General features: G+C 45.2%; 1 protein-coding gene across 10 annotated transcripts in view; it reads left to right on the forward strand.

Annotated features, from left to right (window-relative positions):
• The window catches only part of OFD1 (OFD1 centriole and centriolar satellite protein), a 59,458-nt gene extending 45,951 nt beyond the window's left edge, over positions 1-13,507 (forward strand). For all 10 annotated transcript variants that reach the window (XM_025276734.3, XM_025276735.3, XM_025276737.3 and 7 more), the window contains 8 exons: positions 1,649-2,251; positions 2,718-2,835; positions 4,293-4,393; positions 9,286-9,405; positions 11,686-11,843; positions 12,329-12,487; positions 13,022-13,092; positions 13,365-13,507. In XM_025276734.3, coding sequence (XP_025132519.2) covers positions 1,649-2,251; positions 2,718-2,835; positions 4,293-4,393; positions 9,286-9,405; positions 11,686-11,843; positions 12,329-12,487; positions 13,022-13,092; positions 13,365-13,407 — 1,373 coding nt within the window. In that variant the 3' untranslated portion in view covers positions 13,408-13,507. The remainder of the gene's footprint in view (positions 1-1,648; positions 2,252-2,717; positions 2,836-4,292; positions 4,394-9,285; positions 9,406-11,685; positions 11,844-12,328; positions 12,488-13,021; positions 13,093-13,364) is intronic.
• Positions 13,508-15,078: the final 1,571 nt, after the last annotated feature.

Below are 15,078 nucleotides of genomic sequence, written 5' to 3' on the forward strand. Positions count from 1 at the left end.
GGTCACTTATTCATTCTTCGGCGTTACTGGTTTTGTTTTGTTTTGGCCATGCCACATGGCTTGCAGGATCTTAGTACCCTGACCAGGGATTGAACCCACACCCTCAGCAGTGAAAGTGTGGAGTCCTAACCACTGCACCACCAGGGAATTGCTTGTTTTTCTACATAATTCGTTGCCTTTAGTTCAGTTTTCGTCTCAGCAATGAGTTTTGTAATTCTCTTCCTCTTTATCGTTTCTAGTCCCTTTTTTACAGTGCTCTGCATTTTTACTGACACTTTTCCTTAATCCCTTTAATATTTTCATTATCTTTTTTGAAATCAGTGTCTGTTAAACTGAAGAGGTCTGTTTCATTGTTTGTTCTTTCAGGGGAATTATCTTGGTCTTTTAACTGGGAGTGGTTCCTTTGCTTCATTTTACTTAATTTTCTCTCTCAAACTTACAGAAGAGAAATATATCTGTTGTGGTCTTGGGGGACTATTTATATGCGGAAGCATCACTGTGTAGCTTCTGTGGGTTTAGTGTTTGTTTGGCATGAGGGCTGTTTTTGGTATGGATGCCTGTGACCTCTTTGCTCAGCGTGTGCTGGCCATGGTCATTATCCCCTTATAATCGGGATGTGCAGATGCAGTGGCTGGTGCCCAGTCCTGAGGTTCTCAGCATTGGTGGAGGATCTCACACACTCCCAGAGCATGCGATGGGATCGTTGACGGCTTGAGACCACTCCTGGAGCCCAGAAGGGCGGCAGTGGTGGCCATTCAAGACTGCTGCTGTAGCCTGAGGTGTGGGGAGTAAGTCACAGCAGAGGCTCAGAACCGATCCTGAAGCCTGTGGCATGCAGGTGGCAGTTGCTGCAGCTCGTGACCCCTCTTGAAGCTCCTGTAAGCCGTGTCATGCCACCTGAAAGTGTGAACAGCGGAAGAGGCTGCAGTGGTGCATCCCACCACTCCCCTCACACACCCCAACCATCAATAGCACCTGGCCTCTAAGGTGGCCCAAGCTTCTTCCATGTACACCCTCAGGAGCGACTGCTCCAGACTCCAGCCCCTTCAGGCTGTTTCCACACAGCCCACCCTAGCCCTCTCCCTGGGTCTGATTTCTGAAGCGTGAGCTTCAGCACCCAGCTCCTGCCTGCATGGGAGGACACATGTCTCAGGCTGGGGAGTACAGGGCAGTGGTGCTGACCTTTTGTGCAGGTCTCTGCATCCCAGCTGCTGCACTCCAGAGGCTGCGTTCTCCTCCAGAGGCTCTGGAGCTCACCTCCATCTTGGTTGATCTCATGGGGTGCAGGAACCTTGCCTCTTTTATAGCACCCTCCTGAGGATACAGATCCTGTCCCAACTTCTTCCTTGCCTTTTTCTCCCCCTTTTGTCCTGCCTGGTTCCATGGAGATTTTCTTGCCCTTTCAGAGGTCTGAGGTCTTCTGCCAGTGTTCAGTACATATTCTGTGCAAATCACTCTACATGTAGATGTATTGTTGATGTATTGTGGGCAGAGATGAGCTTCACATCTTACTACTCCACCATCTTGATCACACGCCACAGACTGTTTAATGTGCTAGTTGATTTTTCAACAAAAAAATTGCTGAAACATTTCAGTTTGGTTCTCCACCTCTTCCCTTCCTGTCTCACACTCTGTTTGTGACCTGCAGCACTAGAGAACGAAGTGTACCACAACCCGAGGCACTCTCTGCTGAATCGCTCCATCAGCGGGTTAATGAGCACCAGGGTGGGACCTCGTGATGGCGACATCAGTTGGGATTTCTTGAAAAATCCTCTGAGACAAGAGGAGGCAACAGCAGGCCCAGTTACACTGCAGATCCCCAGATACCCAAATACCAGCGCAGAGGGAAGTTCCCCTGATTCCGACCTCGAGTTTGTAGCCAGTACTAAGGTAAGGGTGAGAGAGCTGGAGCAGGAAGCAGAGTGCCTGGAAAAAGCTTTCCAGAACTACCATCAAAGGGTCAGTCAGTGCCCTGCCAAGAGCCGCTTGGCAGCCAGGAGCCCACCCTCGCTGTGTCTGCCGGGGACTCTCAAGAACATCACTGCAGCTGTTCCCGAGAGGTGTGTTTTTATGGACGCCAGAGTCACCTCTCAGCAGCCTCCGGTAAGCACGCGCGGAGGGGATGAGAGCGAGGTGTCCGAGGTGCCCAGCAGCATGGCCTCAGGGTCACACAAGAGCACAGCCTCCAGACGACTCTCCTCCACGCCACTCCCCAAAGCGAGAAGCCTCGATAGTGAAACGTACCTGGAAGGTGAGCTATGGACACAGGCCTGTGGATCCTCTGGTTGGGGGTCAGTTGCTCCTCATCCCCCCTCTCCTCTGGGTAACAGTGCAGCTGGAGGCTGATAAACTGGGAGTCATGGGAGCCTCTGAACGGTGGGCTCCTAGGGAACCCTGACTCCCCCACCCCAGGTTACAGGTGGTGTGCAGGCCGTAGGATGGAGGGTCAAGTGCCAGCATTTTGCTTGGCACGTGGAGGTTTTTAGAGTGACTGTGGCTTTTCTTTGGCTGCTGGTTAGTTTCATGTGTTCTCCTGTTATCACTGAAGTTTCATTTTCATGCCTGAATTGTTAGTTTTGTGGATAATTTTCACATACCCCACTGCCTGCAAAGATGATCGAATGCATTTTCAAAGTGGTAGAAATCTCTAGAAGCTGCACTGCCATCTTCTCCATGCAGTCTGTAACGTGCTTTTCCTGGTTCCTCCTGCCCCGTAGGTCTGGGCCGGTCCACTGTCACCACCACCTGTCCTGACAGAAAGCCACAGCCTTCGCCTGCAGAGTCCAGGCACATTTCGGTGCACTCGCTCTCCAGCCTTCTGGAGCAGAAAGCCAGGTAAGTACCTCATTCTCTGCCTGGCCTCTGCTGAGGCTGGTTAGCTTCCTGTGGTCTTAGCCAGGACTGGCTCCATTTTTTTAGGTGATGTTAAAGACCACGTGGCAGGATAGAATTTGCAGTCAGATCATAAGATGCATGATCTCTGAGAATCATTTGAAGTATTGCCTGGAGGAAAAAAAGATTCTACTTGTTTGCTAAACTTGATGTATAGTATATGCGTGGAAGTCACTCAGTCATGTCTGACTCTTTGTGACCTCATGGATTATACAGTCCATGGAATTCTCCAGGCCAGAATACTGGAGAGGGTAGCCTTTCCCTTCTCCAGGGGATCTTCCCAACCCAGGGATCAAACCCAGGTCTCCCACATTGCAGGCAGATTCTTTACCAGCTGAGCCACAAGGGAAGCCCAAGAATGCTGGAGTGGGTAGCCTATCCCTTCTCCAGTGGATCTTCCTGACCCAGGAATCAAACCGGGGTCTCCTGCATTGCAGGCAGATTCTTTACCAACTGAGCTACCAGGGAAGACCAATAGTATATGTACTTGGGTATTAATAAGCATCTTCATACTTCTGTGAATAGACTTGGTTTACAAAGATAAAACAGACATAAAAAATTTGCAAATGCAAACCAATTCACTGTAAACATTAAATAGTTTTGTACATCATTAAAAAGTCACTTACAAATATTTAGGCATTTAAATGTAAACAAATAAGGTTCCACAGTGTCAATCACTGAAACAAATTCAAAAGTGGTAGTTAGTCCTAGGATACATGGGCTGAAGCAGTATGGGGTGGGTGTGTCGAGAAGCTTGGGGGTGGGGGTGGGCAGCAGGCTGAGATTCAAGTCAAGGGTAGGCCTTCTACCTGTGCCCAGTCCCCATGGTGGGAGATTCTGACTCCTCCTCTCTAGGCTCAGGCCTGGGCATCTGTGTGTTGATGCTCATCTACTGTACAAAGTTGAAAACTACCACAGGTGCTTGTCTGGTCCTAAAGTAGGTAATTTTTTCTCTTATCGGTCTTTCTGTATTAAAGCCAAGAAGAGAAGCAGGACACAATTGGGCTGAGTTAGGGCACTGTGATGCGTGGCATCTTCAGCTGGCTCATGCTAATGGTGTAAAGAGCTTTTTGAAAAAATGTTCAAGTTCTTCAAATAAAAATTCCTCCTCGGAACAGCTTTGAGAGTGCCAGGATATTCTTTATTAACAATGGTAGTACCCAACTCATGGCATGAGGCAGTGTGGAAGAGTGACTGAGTTAATGCATATTAATGGTTTGGAATGATGTCTGGTGCATGGAGAGCACCCAGTGCAGAGTAGCTCCTAGTCACTACGTGTCCACGAAAAATTAATTTTCTGAAGTATTTTCTCAAATCACAAAAGGCTTTTCATCACCCTCTGCTCTTATGTCTTACATTATTAAAGCTTCACATTCTTGAATTTTATTCTTCCCATCCAGTCTTTATCAAAGACATACAGAACTTCAAGACAAAAGTGAATTTTCAAATCCGGACAAGCTAGTTTTTAAGGATAACAAGGGATTTGAACCATCTTTTGAATGTAAGTTTAAATATTAATACTTGCTTTTATATGTAGAACTTGTTTCAAAATGTAAAATGTTTTGGCAAAACATACCGATTGTTACAAGATGCAAAACAGTTACAAAGTAACACATTTTTATTTTCTGATAAAATCAGTGATACAGATATAGTGCCATGTTTTTGTATCATGAAGATTTTTAGGTTCTCAGTTCCCTTTTTAAAAAATTTCAGGGTAACTAAATTGCAAAGTTAGGGAGAGACTGAGGGCAGGAAGAGAAGTGTGAGACAAAGGATGAGATGGTTGGATGGACATGAGTTGAGCACGCTCCAGGAGATAGTGAAGGACAGGGAAGTCTGGTGTGCTGCAGTCCATGGGGTCACAAAGAGTCAGACATGACTTAGGGATTGAACAACAACAATTGCAAATCAGAGCTAAGCCTATCAGTTCAGTCGCTCAGTTGTGTGCAACTCTTTGTGACCCCATGGACTGCAGCATGCCAGGCTTCCCTGTCCATCACCAAGTTCTGGAGCTTGCTCAAACTTTGTCCATCAAGTCATTGATGCCATCCAACCATCTCATCCTCTGTTGTCCCCTTCTCCTCCTGCCTTCAATCTTTCCCAGCATCAGGGTCTTTTCAAATGAGTCAGTTCTTTGCATCAGGTGGCCAACGTATTGGAGCTTCAGCTTCAGCATCAGTTCATCCAATGAATATTGGGATTGATTTCCTTTAGGATTGACTGGTTTGATCTCCATGCAGTCCAAGGGACTCTCAAGAGTCTTCTCCAATACCACAGTTCAAAAGCATCAATTCTTCAGCACTCAGCTTTCTTTATAGTCCAACTCTCATATGTGTAAGTGACTACTGGAAAAACCATAGCTTTGACTAGACGGTCCTTTGTTGGCAAAGTAATGTCTCTGCTTTTTAATATGCAGTCTAGGTTGTTCATAACTTTTCTTCCAAGGAGGAAGCATCTTTTAATTTCATGGCTACAGTCACCATCTATAGTGATTTTGCTGCTACTGCTGCTAAGTTGCTTCAGTCGTGTCCGACTCTGTGCGACCCCATAGATGGCAGCCCACCAGGCTCCTCCATCCATGGGGTTCTCCAGGCAAGAACACTGGAGTGGGTTGCCATTTCCTTCTCCAATACATGAAAGGAAAAGTGAAAGTGAAGTCGCTCAGTCGTTAAAGTCTGTCACTGTTTCCATAGTTTCCCCATGTATTTGCCATGAAGTGATGGGACCAGATGCCATGATCTTAGTTTTTTGAATGTTGAGTTTTAGCCAGCTTTTTTACTCTCCTCTTTCACTTTCATCAAGCGGCTCTTTAGTTCCTCTTTGCTTTCTGCCATAAGGGTGGTGTCATCTGCATATCTGAGGTTATTGATATTTCTCCCAGGAATCTTGATTCCAGCTTGTGTTTCATCCAACATGGCATTTTGCATGATGTACTCTGCATATAAGTTAAATAAGCAGGGTGATAATATACAGCTTTGATATACTCCTTTCCCAATTTGGAACTGGTCCATTGTTCCATGTCCAGTTCTAATTGTTGCTTCTTGACCTGCATACAGATTTCTCAGGATGCAGGTAAAGTGGTCTGGTATTCCCATCTCTTTCAGAATTTTCCACAGTTTGTTGTGATCCACACAGTCAAAGGCTTTGGCATAGTCAATAAAGCAGAAGTATATGTTTTTCTGGAATTCCCTTGCTTTTTCACTGATCCAGTGGATGTTGGCAATTTGATCTCTGGTTCCTCTGCCTTTTCTAAATCCAGCTTAAACATCTGGAAGCTCAGAGTTCACATTCTGTTGAAACCTGGCTTGGAGAATTTTGAGCATTACTTTGCTAGCGTGTGAAATGAGTGCAATTGTGCAGTAGTTTGAGCATTCATTGGCATTGCCTTTCTTTGGCATTGCCTTTCTTTGGTATTGCAGTGAAAACTGACCTTTTCCAGTCTTGTGGCCACTGCTGAGTTTTTCAAATTTGCTTGCATATTGAGTGCAGCACTTTCACAGCATTATCTTTTAGGATTTGAAATAGCTCAAGTGGAATACCATCATCTCCACTAGCTTTGTTCAAAGTGATGTTTCCTAAGGCCCACTTGACTTTGCATTCCAGGATGTCTGACTCTAGGTGAGTGATCATACCATTGTGGTTATCTGGGTCATGAAGATCTTTTTTGTATAGTTCTTCTGTGTATTCTTGCCACCTTTTCTTAATATCTTCTGCTGCTGTTAGGTCCATACCATTTCTGTCCTTTATTGTTCCCATCTTTGCATTAAATTTTCCCGTGGTATCTCTAATTTTCTTGAAGAGATCTCTAGTCTTTCCCATTCTATTGTTTTCTTCTATTTCTTTGCATTGATCACTGAGGAAGGCTTTCTTCTCTCTCCTTGCTCTTCTTTGGAACTCTGCATTCAAATGGATATATCTTTACTTTTCTCCTTTGCCTTTAGCTTCTCTTCTTTTCTCAGCTATTTGTAAGGCTTCCTCAGACAACCATTTTGCATTTCTTTTTCTTGGGGATAGTCTTGATCACGGCCTCCTGTACAATATCACGAACCTCCATCCATAGTTCTTCAGGCACTCTGTCTATCAGATATAAGCCCTTGAATCTATTTGTCATTTCCACTGTATAATTGTAAGGGATTTGATTTAGGTCATACCTGAATGGTCTAGTGGTTTTCCCTACTTTCTTCAATTTAAGTCTGAATTTGGCAATAAGGAGTTCGTGATCTGAGCCACAGTCAGCTCCCAGTCTTGTTTTTGCTGACTGTATAGAGCTTCTCCATCTTTGGCAGCAAAGAATATAATCAGTCTGATTTCAGTATTGACCATCTGGTGATGTCCATGTATAGAGTCTTCTCTTGTGTTGTTGGAAGAGGGTGTTTGCTATGACCAGTGCGTTCTCTTGGCAAATCTCTATTAGCCTTTGCCCTGCTTCATTTTATACTCCAAGGCCAAATTTACCTGTTATTCCAGGTATCTCTTAACTTCCTACTTTTGCATTCCAGTCCCCTATAATGAAAAGGACATCTTTTTTGGGTATTCTAGAAGGTCTTGTATGTCTTCATAGAACCGTTTGACTTCAGCTTCTTCAGCATTACTGGTCGGGGCATAGACTTGGATTACCTTGATATTGGATGGTTTGCCTTGGAAACGAACAGAGATCATTCTGTCGTTTTTGAGATTGCACCCAAGTACAGCATTTCAGACTCGTGTCGACTATGATGGCTACTCCATTTCTTCCAAGGGATTCTTGCCCACAGTAGTAAATATAATGGTCATCTGAGTTAAATTTGCCCATTCCAGTCCATTTTAGTTCACTGATTCCTAAAATGTCAGTGTTCACCCTTGCCATCTCCTGTTTGATCACTTCTAATTTACCTTGATTCATGGACCTAACATTCCAGGTTCCTATGCAATATTGTTCTTTACAACATCAGACTTTACTTCCATCACCAGTCATGCGCACAATTGGGTGGTGTTTTTGCTTTGACCCTGTCACTTTCTAGAGTTATTTCTCCATTCTTCTCCAGTAGCATATTGGGCTCCATGACCTACTGACCTGGGCAGTTCATCTTTCAGTGTCATATCTTTTTGCCTTTCCATACTGTTCATGGGGTAAATGAAGCCTATAAATAAATCCTTATTTTGTGAAGGTTAGGATTGCCTCAGATTTAAAATAAGTGACTTCTTAAAATTTGCTCCCCCCCCCACTTTATGGAACGTGAACATGTTTAGGTGACTTTACTTTGAATTATAATGATTCCATCAATTGCCTCAGATTTAGAAAAACCTTCCTTAGTTACAGAATGGAGATTAAAGAGTATTAGCTTCAGAGACTAGAAATTGTTGTCCTGGCTTTGGTCCTGCCTTAGATTGTTCTACCTCGGAGCCTACTACTTCACTAAACAATAGGAATGTAGTGTCAACCAGCTCTGAAGTTCTTTCTGGCTTACCAAGTGTTGTTTTTTTTTTTTTTGGCTGTAGAAGCTTTATTCATAATAGCCAGAAACTTAAAACAACCTAGGTATCCATCAGTTGTTGTTGTTGAGTCACTAAGTCATGTGCAAGTCTTTGTGACCACATGAACAACCTGGCTGATCCAGGCTTCTTGCTGTACTCCCTTGGTTGTGCCACACCACACTCTAGCCCCTCAGGCTGTCTCCCAGGTTCTGACCTCTGAAGGCTGAGCCTCAGCTCACAGGGTGTGGAAACCTTTCCTTTTTCACAGCTCCCTCCCATGGGTGCAGGTCCCCTCCCAATTCCTTCCTTTTTTTTTTTTTTTCTTTCATCCTACCCAGTTACTTAGAGTTTTTCTTGCCCTTCTGTTAAGTCTGAGGTGGTCTGCCAGTGTTTAGTTGATGTTTTCTTAGTAGTGAGAATCATTCCACATGCAGATGTGTTTGTGGGAGAAGGTGAGCTTCATGACCTACTCTTACACCATCTTGATCCCATCCCCCAGAAAGTCTTTATATTTGTGTGTTAACCTATTGTTTTGCCTTGAGAGCTTCATCCTCAAGTCTGAATGTCTAGTACTTTGAATAGGGAAATGAAAGGGCTTAGTATATTTTATGAAATCTTTGAACCAACTTCAGTAACTTTGTTAAATCACTGCTATTGAAATAGAATTCAGATGTTTTTCACCAAGCCAGATGAATTCTGCTGTCACTAGACTGATTTCCCTACTGAGTAACAAGTCAAATTTGTAAATGAATCTCCTAAGAACACATGGAGAAGCAGATACATTGGCGAGTGGCTCCAGTGAGCCCCTGGAACCCTGTAAGGAAAGGGCTGGCCCAGATGCTTTGTCTGAAACTTCAGTGCTCAGCAAGTGGTTATCCCCACTCTCTCTTCTCTTGCTGCTGCTGAGGGCTAGGGGAGACTCACTTGCACTTGTTATAGATGGATGGAGTGTGCCAAGGCAGTTCGAGAGAGAGGGCCTCCATCATGCCGGCAACATGCCTCACGTGGATGGCGCTGCAGCCCCTGTGCCCACCAGGCCCATCTCCTTTCAGTACCCAGGTGAGTTTTCCTCTGTTCTAACTAACAAGGTATGTCGATAATAACATTTAATATTGTTTTCTTTCTATCTGTTTGCTTCCTTCATACCTTAAAAAATTAGGATGGTTAACCTGTTACATTTCAGTCTTCAAAACAGTGATGACATTGAAGGAAAAGTGGTCATTATACTCCTCCGTCCTGTCCGGCCCACTTTCTCTCCCCATCTCTTCTGCAGGCTCCCCCTTCCCTCACCAGTGTGTGGAAGTGGTTCTGGCCTTGGCCAGTGGACAGGTCCTTTTCTCTCCTTGGACCAAAGCGTTGAAGCCTCGTACACATCCTTTCTCACGTAAAACCACCTACTAGTAAAACCATCCTCCCCCAAAGCTGTGCAAAGCCTCTTGTAGGCAGTGTGAAGTCACCGTACTCGGGAACAGGAGGAATTGCTGACAGAAGAAAGATTGTGAGAGGGTTGATTTTGCTGAGTCCAGTGTAAATCACTGGAAAACATCCATTCAGGATGGCTTGATCAAGAGCTTTTTCTGTGCCAGGCACTTCCCGGGGGCTGGGCATCCTGCAGTCAGCCCCTGCTTTGTGGAGCATCTCAGAGTTGAGGGGGGGGGTTGTGGAGGAGGGGGTGGTCAGCAAGCCATCACCAAGGAGCCCCAGTCTACTCAGTAGGGATGGTGGCAGCCATCTGGAGGAGATGGTAATAGAAATAACAGAGTAAGAGAAACCAACTGAGGAGATGGGTGTTCTGCCTCTGAGAGGTACTAGATAGTATAATAAGGTCTTCTAAAATGAGTATTCAAAAGTGTGGCTGCACCATTCAGGAGTGACCCTCCTCCCCCAGGAACAAGCAGAAGATTGCCTTTCTGCCCATGGAAGTGAATACTGGCTACCTCTGGTAGTCAGGATCAAGGGCCAGACAAGCCTGTGTTGTCTCCTGTGGGTGATGTGGAACCAGGGCCCAGCACAGAGATTCAGAGTCCTCTGGTGAACTAGAGAATTTGTCTGTTTCTCCACACTGTTGGGGGCGGGGGGTGGGGGCGGTTCAGAGATGAGGTTTTTCAGCCAGGGCTGGAGGAGAAAAGTCCGCGTAAGCATCAGTGGGATTGGAAGATAATTCAACCACGAGGCACAGGGACTTGTGCTGTGGGCTCTCAGGAGTCAGCAAATGAAGCCTGGGCCACGCCCAGAAGGAACAGAAAGTAGACACATACCATTGTGGACAAGGTGGGCACTGGAGAGGGGGCACTGGGGGCGCTAGGCTGGGGGCTCACCTGGTAGGAGGGGGGTTTCCGGGGAGAGATGGGGAGGGAGCACGCCCAGCTGGGGAGACTGTGGGAGCAAAGGCGAGGACGAGAAGAGCAGCTGGAGTCAGGTGACAATGAACGTGCTGGGAGGGGGTTTGTGGAGGTTGGGTGTGCAAGTGATGGTGATGGTGGAGGAAGTCAGTCCAATAGGAAAAGACCGCTTGTCGGGGCCTCAGCTGCCATGGTCTGGACTCTACCGGAGCAGAGACAGCACTCAGTGCGTCCCTCCCTTCTCTTTGGGAGGTGACTGGTGCTAAGGAAGCATACTGGCTTGAAGGCTGAGAGACTGGTGTCAGGGAGTGCAGAGACTGTGGTGTTGGCACTCTGGGTGAAGGGTGGTCAGGACCCTTACTACAGCAGCAGGACGAGGAGAGGTGGGAGCCCGAGGCCCTGGAGGTTGGTGGTTAGAGCATAGAGTGAGCTCAGCAAAGGAAGCCAGTGTTGTGGGATTGCCACGTGCAGATGGCAGGGAACCACGCTGTAGAAGCATCGGTGTGAGGCCAGAAAGGGACAGGAGAAAACATGGGGGATGATGGGGACAGAGGCAACCCCAAACCCCAGGGAGGGATCCGCCTAGAGGGGATGGAGTGACGGCCAGGCGGCCTGAGCGGGGAGGGGAGGGTGGTTGGTGGTTTTGTCTTGCTCTGGGCAGGAGACTCTTGTACCCCTGTGGAAGTAGGGTGGGGGTAGTGACCAGAATGCTGTGGGAGTAAATGGGGACTAATGATTGGGTCAGAATGCTAAGGATCTGGAGGGCTCAGAACCAGATGCAGAGGCAGAAATACAGGGCTCCCTCGGCGAGGAAGGAGGGGATGGGGACACAGTTGAGAGGTGGGCAGGGCGCGCTGCCAGGTTTGGGGCTGAGGGCTTGGAATCAGCTGACAATCGCACCATCTCCCTGGGGCTTGGCAAGACCCCTGCGTACCCATCCCGCGTTTGTCTGAAAAATCTGCTGCCGGAAGCTATTCGTCATTTTCTGTCCCATTAGGTGTCAACCAGAAATCGCTTGGAGAACAGAAGGAAGAAGAAAAACTCCAAGAGCAGCAGGCCAGGGAACGAAAGCAGGGAGACGAGCAGAGGCAGAGCAAGTGGCAGGAAACTCTGCAGAGGGAGCAACGAGAACTCGAAAAGCTGGATCAGGAGAAGGTAGTGATGCTGGTGGGAGAGGGAGCCCCCTGGGTCTCCAAGTCCTAGGAGGAGCAGGGACGCGAACCAGCCCTGGGCGGCCTGAGGAGAGCTGTGGAGCACACAGGCCTTCTGGCTCAGGGTAGCAGGGCCAGCCCAGTCCTGTGCATCCTCATCTGGGCCTCGCAACAGGCTCATGAATGAGGAGGACCTTGTTTTGCGGTTGATTTTCTCATCGTAAATGAGGTTGAAAAAAGAGCCTCTTGCTTCAGGGCTCCCCTGTCCTCTTTTCTTTGATGTGCTCCTGGCCCTTAGGCTGGTCCCAGACAGATTACTCAGGCCACTTCACTTGTGCCCCTTTGATGGTAGCAGTGACTTCAATTAAAATACAATTTTCTGGCATGCGGGTTGTAGGTAAAGGATCGGGATTACATTACTGTGTGTTTCTCAACCCTTAGAAGTTCTAAAAGATGTATAGTTCCTATTCTGGTACCCATCTGTTTCAGAGGCTAATTGAACAATCATTGAAGTTGGAAATTGAAAAAGAATACGAATCAAGTGTTCATGAAATGAAAGACAAATCTAAATCTGTTAGTGGTGAAAATCCTTTAGAGAAATACATGAAAATCATGCAACAGAATCCAGACGAGGACACCACGGATAAGGTGCTGATCCTGTGGATGGGCGTCTGTGGGTGGGGAGTGCTGAGGGCTTCTGTGGTTTACTTGAAAACCTTGTGGTAAAGATCTGCCGTCTCTACTGGAGACAAAGGGAAAAGCATAGAAAATCTGAAGGTTACATAGAGCTCCAGCCTTCTCAATATCTGACACTCCTGACAAATCATGGGTTTTGTTTAAGTAAAAGATTGAGAAAGTTTTGATTTGTCAAAGTTTGTAAAAGTTGGGATATCTTATTATTTTCAGAACAAGAAATAAAATGAAAGCTCTATGATTGAATAATGAATGAGTTAGTCCTGAGACAGTAACATTTTGTCTAAGTCTAATGTACTATGTTGAGAATACCTTCCAGGTAGCTTATTCTGATTTGCTTGCTGAATGTCATGTTTAAAAGTCACTGCTTTTATAGACTCAGTTACTTATATATTTCAAAAACAGTTCTTAGAGAAATCATAAAGTTTTAAATAAAATGAATATACATCTAATTGCAAAATTCCTCTCCCCACCTCCTCGTTGTGTCAGAGTTCCAAAAAGGTGGTCCGAGAGAGCTCACAGTTGGACACGCTGCCGTCTAGTGACACCAAAGACAAAAGGTATGGTGTCCCCATTTATCATATTGCTGGTTCATTCTCAGCCAGGGAAGTGTTCAGATATTTGAGTCTGCCTGTAACTGAATCAGTCAAAATGACTGACTTCAAAAAAAAAAAAAATCTATTGCATTTTATTAACCTGTCAAATTACTGATAAAAATCATGAGCAAGGGCAGAAACCCCACAGGAAAGGAATGAGAACATGATAGAGATCACAGAATAAACTTGACAAGAATATAACAGATTAAAAAAATTTTTGTCTTTCCCTAATTTAGTTTTGCAGCCTTTTCTCACGAGGAACCAGATGACATTTGGTAACCATGTTGGCTGCCCAGCTTCTTACTCCAATATCATAACTAACGGCCTGTGAGTTCTCTGTAATGAGACAGACTGCTTAATAAAAATCATGTGCAATCCAGTGTGATTTTTTTTCCTACTATTTGCTACTATAGTGTATAAATGAAAAATAATCTAGTCAAGTGACACCTCCTCAGGGTTTCTCATTCTTGGGCCTTTCATTACACTGAAATGAGCTATTTTTTTCTCCATTTTTGTCTTAGGTTATGTCTTCTTGAGAACTTATCTTATTGGTCAAGTTCTAGGCCTCCCTTTTCGAACTTTCAGTTGTGTCCCTTCCTCTTAAGTGTTGGGCTCCCTCCTGTCAAATAGGAGGCCATCTTCCCTGGCATTCTCCTTATTGTTTGTCCCTGAAAATACAAACACATGTTTTTCTATTCTAGAGTTTCAGTGCTAACCAGTGGTCACCCAGAGCATAACACAGGCAGGGTCTGTCTACTCTGTCTTTCCAGTGAAACCCTAGAGGATCTTTCCCCTTTACATACTCAGATTGGGCTAGTTGTCTTTGCTGGTGATGCTTATTTGGCCATTAAGTTCCATACTAAAACGGGGAGGAGATTTGGGGGTGTTTATTATTCCTTAGGCTTCTAATGATCAAACTACTGCACAATTGCACTCATTTCACATGCTAGCAAGGTCATTCTCAAAATCCTCCAAGCTAGGCTTCAACAGTACGTGAACCAAGAACTTCCAGATGTGCAAGCTGGATTTAGAAAAGGCAGAAGAATCAGAGATCAAATTGCCCCAGCATCCATTGGATCATAGAAAAAGCAAGAGAATTCCAGAAAAACATTCTGAAAAAAAAAAAAAAAAAAAGCAAGAGAATTCCAGAAATACTTCTGCTTCATCTGCTTCTACTTCAGCCTTTGACTGTGTGGATCACAGCAAACTGTGGAAAATTCTTAAGGAGATGGGAATACCAGAATACCTTACATGCCTCCTGAAGACTCTGTATGCAGGTCAAGAAGCAACAGTTAGAGCCAGACATGGAACAACAGACTGCTTCAGAATCAGGGAATGGAGCACGTCAAGGCTGTATATTGTCACCCAGCTTATTTAACTTATATGCAGAGTACATGATGTGAAATGCCAGGGTGGATGAATCACAAGATGGAATCAAGATTGTAAGGAGAAACATCAGTAACTTCTGATGTGCAGATGATACGACTCTTATGGCTTAGAAAGCAAAGAGGAACTAAAGAGACTCATAATGAAGGTAAAAGAGGAGAGTGAAAAGCTGGCTGAAAACTCAGCATTCAGAAGACTAAGATCATGGCATCCAATCCCATCACTTCATGGCAAATAGATGGGGAGATAATGGAAACAGTGACAGACTTTATTTTCTTGGGCTCCATAATCACTGCAAATGGTGACTGCAGCCATGAAATTAAAAGACACTTGTTCCTTGGAAGAAAAGCTATGACTAACCTAGACAGCATATTAAAAAGCAGAGATATTACTTTGCCAACAAAGGTCCGTCTAGTCAAAGCTATGGTTTTTCCAGTAGTCATGTATGGATGTGAGAGTTGGAGTTGTTGGATTGAGTTACTGGAGTTTTTTATATATTTTGAATATTATCCCCTTATCAGAAACATGGTTTGTAAATATTTCTTCCATTATATAGATTACCAT

The sequence above is a fragment of the Bubalus bubalis genome, chromosome X (assembly GCF_019923935.1).
Source record: "Bubalus bubalis isolate 160015118507 breed Murrah chromosome X, NDDB_SH_1, whole genome shotgun sequence".
Lineage (NCBI taxonomy): Eukaryota > Metazoa > Chordata > Mammalia > Artiodactyla > Bovidae > Bubalus > Bubalus bubalis.